The following is an 18,517-nucleotide window of genomic DNA, read 5'->3' as shown; positions in this document are numbered from 1 at the left end:
CAGTGAGAGCTCTCAAGCTATTCAGGGACCTTCAGAGCCAAATTCCCCTAGCATTTTGTTCAACTCTTCCCCATGTGTACAGGGACAAGGAAGGGTTTTGCATTATCCTTTCCCATTTATTGAAATTACATCTATAAGAACTGATGAAGAGAAGGGTCAGTTTTTTCCATCTGTCTCAGGGAACTGGGTGGGCCTGATAACTCTTCCACTACATGCTCCTGGCCCCAGATTATCTGGTTACTTATTTTTAAACTTCCTGATATTAGGGGAAAATATTTTTCCCTAAATTCCCTATAAGTGATATTTGAAGTGGTGGTACGCCACCCAGCAAATGGCTGTATCCACAGTTTTAATGGTTCATAAAGTAACTTATGAAGTGACTTGTTTTCTTTCAATTCAAAGGAGGTCTGGGGAAAGGTACCGTCCATTCATTCAAGATGGGGTCTCAATATATTGCCCAGGATGGTCTTGAACTCCTGGGCTCAAGGATCCTCCTGCCTCAGCCTCCTGAGTAGCTAGGATTACAAGTGTGGCAGTTTGAAAGGCACTTTCTTGGTCTATGTGGTCCGCCTGTACCCAGATGATTTGGAGCCTCACCTCTAGTCCCACCCTGGCCAGCCAAACCAGGGTCAGCCTGGGGCTCCAGGAAAAAATGAAATGTTACATGGTCTTACTTGCCTTTTTCTGCTATTCAGAGGCTGATATTGGTTGATAGTAAATATAAACCCACTGGGCAAGTTCATTTTTGCACAGAGTGACAATCTTCACTGAACTCTGTTTTAAGGGAGGGATTTTGACGGTTTTTTTTTTTTTTTTTTTTTTTGAGACAAGGTCACCCAGGCTGGAGTGCAGTGGCATGATCTCAGCTCACTGCAGCCTTGACCTCTTGGGCTCAATTGATCTTCCCACCTCAGCTCCCCAAGTAGCTGGGACTACAGGCACGCACTACCACGCCTGGCTAATTTTTTGTATTTTTTGTAGAGACAGGATTTTGCCATGTTGTCCAGACTGGTCTTGAATTCCTGAGCTCAAACTATTCACCCACCTCAGCCTCCCAAAGTGCTGGAATTACAGGCATGGGAGGGATTTTTTTTTTCTTTAAATTGAGATGAGGTCTCACCATCATGCCCAGGATGGTCTTGAACTCCTGGGCTCAAGTAATCCTCCCATCTCAGCCTCCTGAGTAGCTGGAACTACAGCTGTGTGCACCACACCCAGCTAATTGTTCAACATTTTTGTAGAGACAGGGTCTTGCTATGTTGCCCAGGCTGGTTTCTAACTCCGGGGCTCAAGTGGTCCTCCTGCTTCAGCTTCCCAAAGTGCTGGGTTACAAGTGTGAGCCACCGTGCTGGGCCAGAATTTATTATTTATTTATTATTTTTAAAGAACCTTCATTTCCTCTGGCAATCTGCTTGGGGACATGCACATGAATCTCATGGGAGAACAAGAAAACATTTCCTTTTTGTGTTCTCCACTTTCCCTTCCCTTTCCAGAATCTAGGCCGTGGTGATTCCCTTCAGGAGGCAGGAAAGCGATTCCTTGAAGAATAACAGCCGTCACCTTCTTTCCCAATTGGGCCAGAAAGGCCCCACAGCTCTGCCACGGATGCTACAGAAAATGCTTCTGGCCTCAACTCCCCAGGGAGGGAGTAAGCCTTGGGGTTAGTTCAGTTGCACAGTTCCACGTCTGTTAGCAGCCACTGGTTCTCTTACTCCAGCTATGTTTAGCTTTGTTTGACTATCTTCCATGGGAACACAACTGTATTACTATTCCTTTTCTCAGTTCTCCGTTTCAAAAATTATTTATTTATTTAATTTCTGAGAGAGGGTCTAGCTCTGTCACCTAGGATTGAGTGCAGTGGCACAAACACAGCCTCATTGCAGCCTCGACCTCCAAGTTCAGCCTCCTGAGTAGTTGGGATCACAGGCATGCACCACCATGCCTGGCTAATTTTTTTATTATTAGTAGAGACAGGGTCTCCCTATGTTGCCCAGGCTGGCCTTGAACTCCTGAGTTCAAGCAATCCGCCCGCTTCGGCCTCCCAAAGTGCTGGGATTACAGGCGTGAGCCACTGTGCCCCGGTATCGGTTCTCCATTTATAACAACTTGTCACCAAGAACCCGAGACCCAAGCTTGTGTCACTGGTTGTCCAGCTAGGATGAGAATAATGTGCTGGCTATCTGGGTACTGTGGACAGCCTGGAAGCCCCATGTGGCAGCCAACTTACTCATTTTGCACACTGCACCCAGAGAAGGGTGGCACTGAGTGGAAAGTGAGGCCAAAGTCATCACAAACAGCATCAGGCTCTACAAAGAGTGACAGCAACCTGAAGCACAGAGACAGGTCTAACATGGATGCAGGATGCAAGTGACATTGGGCCTAGTCCTAGGTCATATCTGCATCAAAAATCCTCACTACAGGAACTGTCATTATTTAAACACATGAGCAAGGACACAGACTTTTAAAATGAGTACTTATTCTTTTGAAGGGTCTAAAAGGTGGAACATAGAGATGGAAGACAGTAGACCTGAAATTCCTTCCTGACCATGGCCTTGTACAAATCTTCTGCTCTGTCTGTCCAGATGTTTCCTCATTTTTGACGAGATGCTAAAGCCTCCAAATCAGTCATTCTGAGATCCATACCAATTCTTAGCCATGATTCTAAAAATAGCCAGAATAGAAATAATATACAATCTTCATATTTATGCTTACTTCTTTAATATAAAAACAGTGTAATAACAGCATGAAGGAAATAATTTAACGATTTTAATTTTTCAGCCTAAAATTATTTTAAACTAACGGTTTCACCTTGTTCCACTTGAGTAATCAAATTCATATTTTCCCCCTTGCCATCTCTCCCCCACCTGCATCCTGTGAATCAACAGAAGTTAAAACCCTAATACCAGCGGGAAACAGAAACTAGCCAAGAGCATGTAAAACAGAAACAAGACAGGCGTGGTGGTGCTGAGGTGGGAAGATCACTTGAGCCCAAGAATTCAGGCTGCAGTGAATAGTGGTTGCACCATTGCACTCTAGCTTGGGAGACGGCGTGAGACCCTGTCTCTATATTAAATTTTAAAATATAATAAAAGAGAAAGAAAATGCCTAATTACAGTTCTTGGTGAATAAATGATGTCAATGCCCATATTTTACTACCTGCTCATGTACAGCATTAGTATTGTAATCAGATAGTTTATGTACCAAACTTGTAAGTTATGCCAGTTGGGACCATTTATCTAACAGGAAGCAGGCCCAGGCAGGTTCCTTTGCAACAAAGGATGGTTCAGTGTTGCATACAGTTGGGTTGCCATGAGAGACAATTATGACCATCCCCAAATAAGGAAAACTTGATTGCACTTAGATAAAAATTGCGATCTCTCAAATTTTGAGGTCAAAACCTGTATACTCTACAACTAGAGGTAAGCTTAAGCTAATTATGTTCTATTTTAGTTTTCCCTTCTGCTGACTAAATCACCATTTAAAATATTTGTAAACCTTGGTTGTAAAGTTGGACACCTAAGAATTCAAAATAGCAATTGTCCCACAAAGCCCCATCCCTTCCAGTATTGTGTTCTTTTAGGAAAGTATTCAATTATTTCTCAGCTGATCCTGGGATTCCTTCTACATCTTGTCCCTTTCATTGGTTTAGATATTTACTATACACTTTGAGGCTGGGTGCAGTGGCTCATGCCTGTCATCCCAGCACTTTGGGAGTCCGAGGCAGGCGGATCACCTAAGGTCAGGAGTTCGAGACCAGCCTGGCCAACATGGTGAAACCCTGTCTCTACTAAAAATACAAAAATTAGCTGGGTGTGGTGGCACATGCCTGTAATCTCAGCTACTTGGGAGGCTGACACAGGAGAATCGCTTGAACCCGGGAGGCAGAGGTTGCAGTGAGCAGAGATTGCACCACTGCACTCCACCCTGGGCGACAGAGTGAGACTCCTTCTCAAAAAAAAAAAAAAAAAGGCCGGGCACGGTGGCTCACGCCTGTAATCCCAGCACTTTGGGGGGCCGAGGCGGATGGATCATGAGGTCAGGAGTTCAAGACCAGCCTGGCCAAGATGGTGAAACCCTGTCTCTACTAAAAATAAAAAAAATTAGCTGGGTGCAGTGGCAGGTGCCTGTAATCCCAGGTACTCAGGAGGCTGAGGCAGGAGAATCGCTTGAACTCAAAGGGCGGAGGTTGCAGTGAGCCAAGATCGCGCCACTGCACTCCACCCTGGGCGACAGAGTGAGGCTCCAACTCAATAAATAAATAAATTAAAAAGAAAAAAAAGAAAAAAAAAACACACAAAAAGATACTTACTGTATACTTCAGAAAACAGTATTTTCTAACATCTGTTTAGCATTTATTTCCCTTTAATTTCTATTTATATTATTTTCTAAATGTTCACTCAGGTGTAAAAAAAAACTTCAACAATTAATAGTTTGACACGATGTCAGCTATTTAAGATATTCAATGTCATCCTCTGCTTTTTACCACCTTCTTGCATTTGGGGGCGAAGAGTTAAACTACTTTTTTTTAATGCTGCAACTCTTTTTGAATCATTATTAAAATAAGACTGGGGAAGATAGGTTATATAAAGGAAATAAAGAGTCTATAATGGAATTTAGGCTTTTGCTGTTACAGCTGAGAAGAACTAGAGCTTCCAAGGAAAGTCTGACCTAAGAATAAGGCCAAATCTTTTGCTTCTTATCAACACAACGCTACCAAAGTCTGGAGTTATTTTCTGATTTTATTCTGAAAGCTAACTTTTAGCTTGGCTGGACTGTTTTTTTCTTTTCTTCTCTCGTCTTTCTCTCTCTCTCTCCTCTTTCTTTCTCTCTCTCTTTCTTTTCTTTCTTTTTTAGAGATGGGCTCTTGCTGTTGTTGCCTGAAGCCCCAAACTCCTGGGCTCAAGGCATCCTCCTTCCTCAGCCTCCTGAGCAGCTTGGACTTGAGGCCTGTGCTATCACACCTGGCTAACGGGCAGGAATGTTTCTAAACAGACTGAATTTAGAGTGCTTATTGCTCAAGCAGGGATAATTTCTACAAGGTCCAGTTCAGGCCGAGATTTTTATTTTGTTCCTAATTTCCTGAAATCAAAACAAAGTGGTTTTAATCTAGGATCGCAGAGGTAGAAAACCTAGTGGGGTCTCTGGGAACTTTATGCCTGCTTTCTCCTTCCTTGGTCCTTTCTCCATGCTTTTATTGTTACCAGGGAGAAGTCCTGGTTTAATGTAAGTGTCCCTTACAAAACTTTCTAAGAACTTAGTCCCAGAAAATAAAAAAAATGATGATAGCCAATTAGGCAAGAGGGGAGTAATTTAGTCTTATACTTTCTCAGAGGGAATACAAATTAATACAGCCTTCTTGGAGAGGAATTTGGCAATGTTTATCAAAGTTAAAAACTGTGTACTAGGCCGGGTGCAGTGGCTCACGCCTGTAATCCCAGCACTTTGGGAGGCCAAGACGGGTGAATCACTTGAGGTCAGGAGTTCGAGACCAGCCTGGCCAACGTAGTGAAACCCTGTCTCTACTAAAAAGACAAAAAAAAAATTAGCCAGGCATGGTGGCGGGTGCCTGTAGCCCCAGCTACTCAGGAGGCTGAGGCAGGAGAATCACTTGAACCCGGGAGGTGGAGTTTGCAGTGAGCTGAGATCGCACCACTGCACTCCAGCATGGGTGACAGAGTGAAACTCTGTCTCTAAATAAATAAATAAAACTGTGTACTCCACTTCTGGGAATTTATTCAAGGAAAGTCAACTCTTCTCCTAGTTCTAGCCTTCTTTCTGTACATTAGATTGATGGGTCATTAACTGTTCTTAGTATGTTTCTGTATTTTCATAATAGACTATAATAAACATATATACCTTTGATAATAAAAAATTAAAAATCATCAGTAAATATAAAATATACCCTGTTAGAAACAACCTGCATTCAGAAGTGCTTAGTGTTAAATGTGGGGACCACCTTCAACAACCAGTTTTTGGTTTTCTTTTTAATTCTTGCAAACTCAGTATACATTAACTGTAGTTCTTCCAATGACCTAGGGTTTGGGAATACAATTTTAAAAGCCCATGGCCACTCTTGTAGCGATTACTTTCATGGGATGACCTAAACAGAGCTTCAGACTATGACAATGATCTCCTCTCCTTGTGGCCCATATGCTGTTCCCTCACACTTCCACAGACTTCCATGGGATATGTGAGTCAATACTAAGGTGGCCGCTCTAGTTATTCCTTCCAATGTCATCTGGAATCCGATTATCTGATGAGATATTCTATTGCTCCATTTTACAGCAGGAGACCTTATCAAAATTCTCCTAGATTACATGGCAGCAGCCCTGGGAACAGAAGGCAAGTTTAAAATAGTTTTTTTTTTTTTCCAAACCACATTCCTTTCTTTAATCTATTTACAGTACTGTTTCAAGATGTTTTCTGAAGGGTCCACAAGGGCTACATTGAAAACCTTCTGGTTATTGTTTGCTAACTGCTGGGATGGTTTTAATCGGAGAAGAAGCCAATAATTTCAGCTTGGGTGTTAGAAGAGCTTCTGAAATGTCTCCAAACTGATTTAGGAGAAACTGCTTAACAGAAGAGGACTTATTCCTGTCCTGAAACAAACTCCTTAGCATGGACATATGCTGTAACCACAGACAAAGAGAACCACATTTTTTGAACATATTATACCCCAAAGGCATCTTAGATTTCTAAATATTATCAGTATCAGATGACAAAACCTGTTCAACAAGGACCATAGCCTCAATATGCTGGTTGACAGCCTCCTCTTTTGGAATATTCTTGGTGTTTGGTAACTTCTCTAGTAAGACCTAGTTTTTATTACACTACTTTTTCTTAAAGAAATTTTTTGAAAGCGGTTTTATTTTAATGTCTCAGGTAAAATTTTCTGAGATAAAAGACCTCACATCTCTCTTAGCAGACATCTGCCCCTTCCCACGATCCTGACTTGAGGCAAGTGAAGGGAGTCCCTTTGTTGCGAGGCCAATTTAGTTCTAGGTTCCAGAAAAGCCTGAGTCTCTCAGTAGTTCAGATCAAACCAGATGCTCTAGATTTAAGCAGAACTAATCCAAATGTCCAAATCAATTTCAGAAGGATCTCAGGTTTTAACTAGGGTCAGGTACATCTTTTCTAGGTTAAGTAGGTGCTCCTATGCCTCAGCTAAGGACATAGCACTTTGGTCAGCCCTATATTTGCATGATAAAAGCTTTTTTTTTCTACTTTAAAAATAATTCCTGCATGATTTATCATGTATAAATTCTTAAAACCCCACCCAGGACAAAACACTATATCAAGGATTTCCATTGTTGATCCCTCTCACCCTAATCCTATTGAATCCAAGTCTATGGGGATAGGGCCCTGGAAGTCTACTTTTTTTTTTTTTTTTTTTTTTTAATGTAAATGCTTTTCTCATGCCTGTAATCCCAGCACTTTGGGCTTTGGGAAGGCAAGGCAGGAGGATCACTTGAGCCCAGGGGTTCTAGACCAGCCTGGGCAACATGGTGAAACCCCATCTCTACAAAAAATACAAAAATTACCTGAGTGTGGTGGCATGCACCTGTAGTCCCAGCTACTTGAGAGGCTGAGGTGGGAGGCTCGCTTGAGTCCAGGAGCTTGAGGCTGCAGTGAGCCATGACTGCACCACTGCACATCAGCCTGGGCAACAGAGCAAGACTCTGAATTTAATAATAACAACAAAAAAGTGAATGCTTTTACAAGTACCCTTTATAACATTTATGCACACTGAAGGGTGAGAACCTCTGCACTGGAACAACTGTAAGAGTAAATGAAAGCTAGAAAAAAAGAAATCTGAGCAAGCAGAGGTGGGAAAATTGAATGCGAGGATTTAATACCAATGCGGGCACAAGAATTTTTTTAAAAAAGGTCAGCGGGGAGGGATCATGAACACCTTGGTTTCAACAACTCCAACTCCTTCATACATCATCTTCAGTTAGGTTGGCTGATCAGTGTGCTGATACTTTCTTCTACCTCTGACGGCGTCTTCAGAATTTGGTTGACTTTGACCCCATCAAATTCCAAACACAGAAATTCAGATTCCTGGAAAACATAAAAGGATATTTTAGAGGGAAACCACAAGATAGCCAAGGCCATCAGGCATGACCAAACTCAAAATACCCAGGGTCCCAATCCAGCAAGCCCAGTTCAGACCTTAATATCGAAGTGATATTTTACCCAGCAAAGCATATCTACATAATGCCCTAAATAAAAGTGCTTTTATGATGGTGTTTCATATTGATAAATAAGAGGCATACAAATGTCAGATGTTCTCACTAGGGGGCATATGAGAAGCTCTTCCTCTTTGTCATCTCATTTGATCCTCTAATAATTTTTAAGGTAAGAACTTGAGTAGTGCTGTTTTAAAAATGAGGACCCTGAGGCACAAAGAGGTTAACCTGTATCAAAAATAAATACCATAAAAAGGCAGAATCAGATGGTGAACTCTCAGCTCTGGATGACACTGAAGTCCATACTGTCTCCACAGCACCTTGGATTACAAAAATGAAACGAGAATTTTGACTGACTCTGATGGACTCTGAGTTAGTCTGGGAAGTGAGCTAACTTGGATTTAGTGGTTATGCCAGAAATTGTGACAAGTTGCTTGAGAAACATGAGCCAGATAACTGAAAGATAACCAGATCTTGAAATAGCAACAAACATTTCTGGGGTCCTTCCACTTGCTGCAAGCCAACCCTCCTCACAGCTCCCTTAAATACATTCCCTTCAATCACTGTTAGGATTGGTCAATCAATCCTAGGTTAGGCAGATGGTAGATATCAAAAAATAAGATTTTTTTTTTCCCTCTGTTGTCCAGGCTGGAGTGCAGTGAGTGGCATGACCAGAGTTCACTGTAGCCTCAAACTCCTGGGCTAAAGCGATCCTCCCACCTCAGCCTCCTGAGTAGCTAGGACTACAGGTATGCAACCATGCCCAGCTAATTAAAAAAAAAATTTTTTTTTTGTAGAGAGGGGGGTTGGGGGGGGATCAGTATGTTGCCCAGTTGTAAGATCTCTGAGTTATGGTAGCAGGAATTTCATGTACACTGGACAAATTCTACATCTGCATTATCTTGAGAGACAAGGATAAATTTTATGTATCTAAGAGCAACTACATTCAAAATCTTCAGAACAGTAATCAAGTAATTTTAGAGCAGTATGAATCCTTACAGAGCATATAATCCAATTGCTTTGTTTTCTAGATAATTATATTAAGCCCCAGGCATGTTAAATGATGTGGCTAATTAATGTCCCTCTGTTGATGACAGTCACTAAGTCAATGTTCTTTTCTCTGTATTTTCCTATCTAACTACTGAAAAGTATCAGAACATACCAGCCCCAACTTTGCCACGTTGGCATATAGGTTATTTTGTGCTGAAGGCAATTGAGACTCAACAGATGGAAAAGTAAGTCTTGGAGTTTCCCTTATCTGGCCAAGAGCAGAAACTTCTAAAAAATGAGAACTGCCAGGCCAGGCATGGTGGCTCATGCCTGTAACCCCAGCACTTTGGGAGGCTGAGGCAGGAGAATCACTTGAAGCCAGGAGTTCAATACCAGCCTGGGCAATAATAATGAAACCCTATCTCTAAAAATAAAAATAAAAATAAATTTAAAAAAGCCAGACACGGTGGTGTGCACCTGTAGTCCTAGCTACTTGGGAGGCTGAGGTGGGAGGATTGCTTGAACCCAAGAGATGGAGTGAGCCTAGCAACCTGGGTGAGACCTTGTCTCAAAAAAAAAGAGAGGGTGAGAACTGCCATAAATCCCTCTCTGGGGAAGTTTTATGGGCATGAAAAAGATGGAAAGCTGACACCACGATGAGTCTGCCCAAACCTTAGTAAAATAACTCTTATCTACTATTAGATTCACCATATACTTAATTCCCATAATTTACCACCTTTAGGAGACCAAACCCTTCTTCCTTTGTCTAGTCACTTCTCTCCACAATTTATCTTCCTTTGTTAAAATGGTATGCAAACTTTCAAGTCTAACTACCTCTTTGGGTTTTCTTTTTTCTTTTTTTTTTCTGTTAAGCTTGTGTGCATACAAAATTAAAAATACTTACATCAGTAAAATTTGTAATTTTTTTTCTCCTGTGAATCTTTTGTCAGTTTAATTTGCAGGCCTTATACATGAACCTAAGAAGGCAGAGAAAAAGTTTTTCCTCCCCTACAATACTATGGCATTTCCTACCCCCATCTCCAAAGTGGTAGTTAAAGGAAGGCCAACAAGCTTCTTCAGAAGGAGGGTATCACTTTGCCATTAGCCAGAAGAACATTCAGGAGTTGATTTTGCTGTTGCTAAGCTGCTAAGCTGAGTCTACAATGATGATAGTGAACATCCCCCAAGGAGAAATAAGTACAAAGGGAAAGAAGGGGCCTCTCGGATGAAAGACTTCCAAAGACAGGGAAGGCAGCTCTCCTTGCCTACAGGAGTTCTGTCCTCAAACATGTATTTGGATAGGAGAGAAGTGCAGTCTCATATGTGAGATTAGAAACTTTGCCAAGTTTTCATTTAGTCCAAAGCAAAAACCAAGTTTAAACAAAGAAAGAATACTAATTAAGTGTTCAAGCTGTAGGAGGGGTTATCTCCTTTTGGAAAGAAAAGCAAATTTATGCCAAATTAGGCAGTTCAGTTGGAAAAATTCAGAACAGCTCTCACATGTGAAAGCCTGTTCTTCATTCAGTTTTATTGAAGCCTTTAGTTTGACTTTAATACAATTTTTTTTTTCGAGACAAGAGTCTTGCTCTGTCGCCCAGGTTGGAGTACAGTGGCCCGATCTGCAACCTTTGCCTCCCAGGTTCAAGCAATTCTCCTGCCTCAGCCTCCTGAGTGGCTGGGATTACAGGCGTGCACTACCACGCCTGGCTAATTTTTGTTTTTTTTTTTAGTAGAGACAGGGTGTCGTCATGTTGGCCAGGCTGGTCTCGAACTCCTGACCTCAAGTGATCCACCTGCCTTGGCCTTCAAAGAGCTGAGATTACAGGCATGAGCCACTGTGTCTGGCCTAAAACAATTTTTTAAACATCTGGCCTTGGACACAATGGTCTAGAAATTAGTGACTACCAGTAACTAACATATATATTAAGGACATTGATAAAAAAGATGATGTAGCCTATATTTCACCTCAGTGAAAGAAAGTTATAGTAATAAATCACCTGGTTTTCTATGTATAGGCAAAGAGATTACCAGGAACAATATTCATAGAGATAGGAGCAACTGAGTAAGGCATATTTAAAAATAGCCAGGATCTTTTCTGACTAAGGGATCATTAGTTTGTTGTAGGTCTCAGGACTCATTTGTGATTGGACCTCTATGTATGAATGAAGCTCAGTTTATTTTTGAGGGATGCCAAATACTAGAGAAAGAGTAGGCTAAATAAAGAAGTCCAGGCCGGATGTGATGGCTCACGCCTGTAATCCCAGCACTTTGGGAGGCTGAGGCAGGTGGATCACGAGGTCCGTGATCGAGACCATCCTGGCTAGCACGGTGAAACCCCGTCTCCACTTAAAATACAAAAAATTAGCCGGGCATGGTGGCAGGCCTATAGTCCCAGCTACTCAAGAGGCTAAGGCAGGAGAATGGCATGAACCTGGGAGGCAGAGCTTGCAGTGAGCCGAGATCACGCCACTGCACTCCAGCCTGGGCGACAGAGCAAGACTCCATCTCAAAACAAATAAAATAAAAAATAAATAAATAAATAAATAAAGAAGTCCAAAGTTAAACAGATATATTTTCCATCCCAACCTTCACCTTTCTCCACTTGAAATAATGCACATTAACAGCCTTCAAAAGTGACATGTAAACATACATGACACTTGAAACTGTTTACTTAAAACTGTCTTACCAAGGCCTACTTTCATCTAGTTATGCTATCAAAATATTTTATAAGGAATTCAAGAGCCTTTAAACTGGGGCTTAACATATAAAAATTTCTTCACATTTTGCATTTGGCTCGGGTACCCTACGGAAAATACATCTGATGCACTTGAAAATAGAGGCCGGGCGCGGTGGCTCATGCCTGTAATCCAGCACTTTGGGAAGCCGAGGCGGGTGGATCAGGAGGTCAGGAGTTAGAGACTAGCCTGACTAACATGGTGAAACCCCGTCTTTATTAAAAATACAAAAATTAGCCAGGCTTGGTGGTGGGCACCTGTAATCCCAGCTACTCAGGAGGCTGAGGCAGGAGAATTGCTTGAACCCAGGAGGCGGAGGTTGCAGTGAGCCGAGATCATGCTATTGCACTCCAGCCTGGGCAAAAGAGCGAGACTCTGTCTCAAAAAAAAAAAAAAAGTGTGTGTGTGTGTGTGTGTGTGTGTGTGTATAGAAATGCAGGCGTGGGCTGGGGTGGTGGCTCAGGCAGGTGAATTGCTGGAGCCCAGGAGTTTCAGACCAGCCTGGACAACATGGCGAAACCCCATCTCTAAAAAAAGTATAAAAATAAGCTGGGCATGGTGGCATGTGCCTGTAGTCCCAGCTACTTAGGAGGCTGAGGCAGAAGGATTGCTTGAGCCTGGGAGGTCAAGGTTGCAGTGAGCCGAGATCATACCACTGGACTCTAGTCTTGGCAATAGAGTAAGACCTTGTCTCAAGAAAAGAAGGGAAAGGGAAAGGGAAAGGAAAAGGAAAAAGAAAAGAAAAGAAAGAAAGGCAGGCAGGCAGATGTGATGCTTATCAAGCCAGAGGCAGAAGGTACAAGAGCAATCTGAAACACTTGTTACTTTTTTCATGGTCATCTTGGGCTTAACTAGCGATAAAAATAAGAGATGACAAGACTAAAATTCTTGTATTTAAGTATCTGAGTCAAGAATCAAACTAGCTTGTTTTCAGTAAAGGATGCAGTATGGAGTAGAGTCAGAATGTGGTTAGCAGATAAGCAAGCACATCATTATCAAGAACATGTACTTTGTGATCCTGGGGAGTACAGCAGTGTATTAAACTCAATGGTTTAAATAGCCATTCCAAATTACAATGGAAAGCAAAGGCAAAATATTCAAATTTTTGTCTCTCCAAGTGCAAATGTTAAAAAGTCACAAAATCCTATGAGAAAATCCTTGAGAAGATTCCCTCTCCAAACCAACAAAAAAACTGAGCCAGCTCTGACACTTCCTGACAAGGCCATCTCACATATTCCTAAGGAACTCCTTCCCTGGTAACCACTCAACACTCCTCAGGAAACTCTTACTGGTGAAGCCTAAATCTTTAATGCTTTAGCTTAAACTCACTTCCTAGCAAGGTTAGAGAGTATAATTGATTATTAGTTTACAGAATAACTGAAGGCTGTTAGTAAGCAAATGTTTGGTTTTATCCAGCTGCACACTAAATAACCTCTTTGTGTATAATTGTACATTTTAAAAACCACCTTAACTAGGTTCTGAGCAATTCTTCTGCAAAACAATACTACAGTGACAAAATGCTTAAAATAGAAAATAAAAAAGACTTATCACATATTAAATACTTAAATAGAACCATTTAGAACAAATTCAACATAAAATAAAACAACAGTCCTATAATATATTTCCTACAGTAATACTACTTCCCATGCAAAATTTTCACAAAGCTTTATCCCCTAATTTATGGATCATATTTAGGATTATAATACAACATTGGCAATGTTGGCTCTAATGTCTTGTGTTTTCTTTTAAAAATGATAAAAGTTGGGGGATGGAGGGTGAGAGTGGGAAGGGATGCCTTAGAATTTCACTAACCAATACTGATTCAAAAAGGCCACATAGGTGTGCACCTGTAATCCCAGCTACTTGGGAGGCTGATGCAGGAGAATCGCTTGAACCTGGGAGAGGGAGGTTGCAGTGAGCCGAGACTGCGCCACTGCACTCCAGCCTGGGCGACAGATTGAGACTCCATCTCAAAAAAGAAAAAAGAAAAAAAAAAGCCACATAAAGCTGGCTATGTTTCATAAAGCTTATTACCCCAGATTTTTCTTTTAATTTCATTTGTTGACACAAAGGGACTCTTTACTGTGCTCTTTACTGAACGCAAACTTTGGCCATAAAGCCTATCTTCTGTTTGGACTGTCCTTTCATAGGCTTAAAATAACCCTTTGACCCACAACTCTGCAACTGTCTTCTGTGTTTAACCACAGCGGAAGGAGGGGAGAGAAAGAGAGAAAGAGGAAGAGGAAGAGCAAGCACTCAAGAATGAACACATATGGCAGACATTAAAATTGGCAATGGCTCCTTGAAGGGCAATTAAATAATAAATAAGAAACCCAGTAGCACTGAACATTGCCTGCCAGAGAAGTTCAAAACATCTTCATAAGTAAACCTGTGTTCACCACTCATTCCCACGCTTCTGTGGCTTTCTCACAATTATCATTGAAACTGTTCCTTTACTTCAAGAGACCTGGAATCCCAGAAATAGCTTCTCTGTAGCAAGAGATCACCCAACTTCCTTCCTAAGGAACCACTGGCCCCAATTAAAATTTTGTATTTTCCTGAAAACTGTGCTGATTATTTTCCATTTGTCCTTTCATCTTCATTATCTTCCCTTCTCTGTCTTATTCCATGTCCTGTGGGGCTGTTCTTAAAAAATTGTGTCACTCCTTACAGTTGGGTTCAGGCAAGAGGAGAAAGAGGTTATTATATTAATTCTTCTGATATTTCCAATATTTTCTATGTAGGGTATCGTTTCTTCATTTCCTATTTTATTTACTGTTCTCAATCACTATTTCTTCTGGTTCACAAAGCCAACAGTACACACATAAAGCTAAGTCTATTCAGACTGCCGAAGCATAGAATCACCAAATACAAACTCCAAGGTTGAGCAGAGCAAGGACTGTCATCATGCCTAGGTTGGTAAGAAGGTTGCCCTCCAAGTATTAAATAATAGGATAAGCTAGAACCAATATTTGATATTTTCTATTATCATTTGATACTGAATTTTTTTTTTTTTTTTTTAGACAGAATCTCGCTGTCACCCAGGCTGGAGTGCAGTGGCATGATCTCAGCTCACTGCATCCTCTGCCTCCCAGGTTCAAGCAATTCACCTGCCTCAGCCTCCCAAGTAGCTGGGACTACAGGCATGTGCACCATGCCCAGCTAATTTTTTGTACTTTTAGTAAAGACAGGGTTTCACTATGTTAGCCAGGATGGTCTCAATCTCCTGACTTCGTGATCCACCCACCTCGGCCTCCCAAAGTGCTGGGATTACGGGCGTGAGCCACTGTGCCCGTTCTTGAAATATCTTATATGGTAGCACTTTGATATCTTAAGAATGAAAGGAAGGGAAGGAGGGAGGGAGGGAGGCAGGCAGAAGAGTAGGAGAAGGAGGAGGAAGAACAACATCATCAACAACTAAGATGAGATTTCATTAAGAATTTGCTCTTTAGTTTATTTAGATCCTGTTTGTCAATTTTTGCTTTCGTTTCAATTGCTTTTGGTGATTTCGTCATGAAATCTTTGCCCGTGACCATGCCCTGAATGGTAATGCCTAGATTTTCTTCTAGGGTTTTTACAGTTTTGGGTTTTACATTTAAGTCTTTAATCCACCTTGAGTTTTTTTTTTTTTTTTCTTTTTAGACAGAGTCTCATACTGTCGCCCAGGCTGGAGTGAAGTGGTGCCATCTCAGCTCACAGCAACCTCTGCTTGCTGTGTTCAAGCAATTCTTATGCCTTAGCCTCCCAAGTAGCTGGGACTACAGGCGCATGCCAACATGCCTGGCTACTTTTTGCATTTCTAGTAGAGATGGGGTTTCACCATTTTGGCCAGGCTAGTCTTGAATTTCTGATCTCAAATGATCCACCTGCCTCAGCCTCCCAAAGTGCTGGGATTACAGGCACGAGCCACCGTGCCCAACCTCATCCTTTTTTTTTTGAGATTGAGTCTCACTCTGTCTCCCAGGCTGGAGTGCAGTGGCATGATCTTGGCTCACTGCAACCTCTGTCTTCTGGGTTCAAGCAATTCTCCTCCCTCAGCCTCCTGAGTAGCTGGGACTACAGGCATGTGCCACCATGCCTAATTTTTTTGTATTTTTAGTAGAGATGGGGTTTCACCATGTTGGTCAGGCTGGTCTCAAACTCCTGACTTCAAATAATTTGCCTGCCTCGGCCTCCCAAAATGTTGGGATTACAGGCATGAGCCACTATGCCCGGCCCCCTGGCCTCATCTTGAGTTAATTTTTATATAAGGCATAAGGAAGGGGTCCAGTTTCAATTTTCTGCATATGGCTAGCCAGTTCTCCCAGCACCATTTATTAAATAGGGAATCCTTTCCCCATTGCTTGTTTTTGTCAGGTTTGTTGAAGATCAGATGGTTGTAGATGTGCAGTCTTATTTCTGGGTTCTCTATTCTGTTCCATTCGTCTATGTGTCTGTTCTTGTGTCAGTACCATGCTGTTTTGGTTACTGTGGCCTTGTAGTGTAATTTGAAGTCTGATAGCATGATGCCTTCAGCTTTGTTCTTTTTGCTTAGGATTGTCTTGGTTATGAGAACTCTTTTTTGGTTCCATATGAATTTTAAAATACTTTCTTCTAATTCTATGAGGAATGTCAATAGTAGTTTAACAGCAATAGCACTGAATCTATAAATTACTTTGGGCAGTATGGCCATTTTCACGATGTTGATTCTTCCTATCCACGAGCATGGGAATGTTTTTTCATTTGTTTGTGTCCTCTCTGATTTCTTTGAGCAGTGGTCTGTAGTTCTCCTTGAAGAGGTCCTTCATTTCCCTTGTTAGCTGTTCTCTTAGGTATTTTATTCTCTTTGTAGCAATTGTGAATGGGAGTTCATTCATGACTTGACTTTCTGCTTGCCTGTTGGTGTACAGGAATGCTTGTGACTTTTGCACATTGATTTTGTATCCTGAGACTTTGCTGAAGTTGCTTCAGAAGCTTTTGGGCTGAGATGATAGGGTTTTCTAGATATAGGATCATGTCATCTGCAAACAAAGACAATTTGACTTCCTCTCTTCCTATTTGAATACCTTTATTTCTTTCTCTTGCCTGACTGCCCTGGCCAGAACTTCCAATACTGTGTTGAATAGGAATGGTGAGAGAGGGTATCCTTGTCTTATGCTGGTTTTCAAGGGGAATGCTTTCAGCTTTTGACCATTCAGTATAATATTGGCTGTGGATTTGTCATGAATGGCTCTCATAAAAGAAACTATCATCACAGCAAACAGGCAACCTACAGAGTTGGAGAAAATTTTTGCCATCTATCCATCTGACAAAGGTCTAATATCTAGAATCTACAAGCAACTTGAATTTGTAATAAAAAACCCATTAAAAAGTGGGCAAAGGACATGAACAGACACTTCTCAAAAGAAGGCATTCATGCAGCCAACAAATGCGAAAAAAAGCTCAACATCACTGATCATTAGAGAAATGCAAATCAAAACCACAATGAGATAACATCTCACGCCAGTCAGAATGGCAATTATTAAGAAGTCAAGAAACAACAGATGCTAGTAAGGTTGTGGAGAAATAGGAATGCTTTTACACTGTTGGTGGGAATGTAAAATTAGTCCAACCATTGTGGAAGACGGTGTGCTGATTCATCAAAGATCTAGAACCAGAAATACCATTTAACCCAGCAATCCCCTTACTGGGTATATACCCAAAGGAATATAAATCATTCTATTAAAAAGATACATGCACGTATGTATTCACTGCAGCACTATTCACAATAGCAACGACATGGAATCAACCCAAATGCCCATCAATGATAGGCTGGCTAAAGAAAATGTGGTATATACACACCATGGAATACTATGTAGCCATAAAAAGGAACAAGATCATGTCCTTTGCAGGGGACATAGATGGAGCTCGAAGCCATTATCTTCAGCAAACTAATGCAGGAACAGAAAACGAAGCCATTATCCTCAGCAAACTAATCCAAGAACAGAAAACCAAACACCGCATGTTCTCACCTATAAGTGGGAGCTGAACAATGAGAACACATGGACACAGGGAGGGGAACAACATACACTGGGGCCTGTTGGGGGTGAAGTGGGGGGAGGGAGAGCATTAGGAAAAATAGCTAATGCATGCTGGGCTTAATATGTAGGTGATGGGTTGATAGGTAGCAAACCACCATGGCACACGTTTACCTATGTAACAAACCTGCACATACTGCACATGTACCCCAGAACTTAAAATAAAAATTAAAAAAAAGAGAGAATTTGCATCACAAGTCCTGGACAACTGAAACATGGCCTTGTATAAGAACATGACCTGTTCTTATACAATGGATAGCTTATGCTGTATGTTAAAACAATACTTTACAAAAAGAAAATTTGTGACATAATATTTTTTTTTTAGCCTTTGACAAAGTTTTTTTTTTTTAAGCAATAAATATTACTACCAATGGTCCTTATTCAGGCCATTTTTGTCTAGACATAGCCTCATTTCAAACACAATAGCCAATAAGTCCCACATCTACTATGTTCAGAGAGCATGCTAACAAAAGAGAAAAAAATCATACTGCAAATCACAATGCAAGTCATCCTACTGAGGCTGAAAAAGGACTGACATCAGTCAGTC

The 18,517-nt window shown here is 41.3% G+C and overlaps 1 protein-coding gene across 1 annotated transcript in view; it reads right to left on the bottom strand.

The window, feature by feature from the left end:
- Positions 1-7,828: 7,828 nt before the first annotated feature.
- The window catches only part of COMMD1 (copper metabolism domain containing 1), a 232,211-nt gene continuing 221,522 nt past the window's right edge, over positions 7,829-18,517 (bottom strand). The window contains 1 exon segment of the mRNA XM_030827897.1: positions 7,829-8,061. Coding sequence (XP_030683757.1) covers positions 7,951-8,061 — 111 coding nt within the window. The 3' untranslated portion in view covers positions 7,829-7,950.

This window comes from Nomascus leucogenys, chromosome 14, assembly GCF_006542625.1.
Source record: "Nomascus leucogenys isolate Asia chromosome 14, Asia_NLE_v1, whole genome shotgun sequence".
In the NCBI taxonomy this organism is placed as follows: Eukaryota; Metazoa; Chordata; class Mammalia; order Primates; family Hylobatidae; genus Nomascus; species Nomascus leucogenys.
This window is presented reverse-complemented; position numbering and strand designations above follow the sequence as displayed.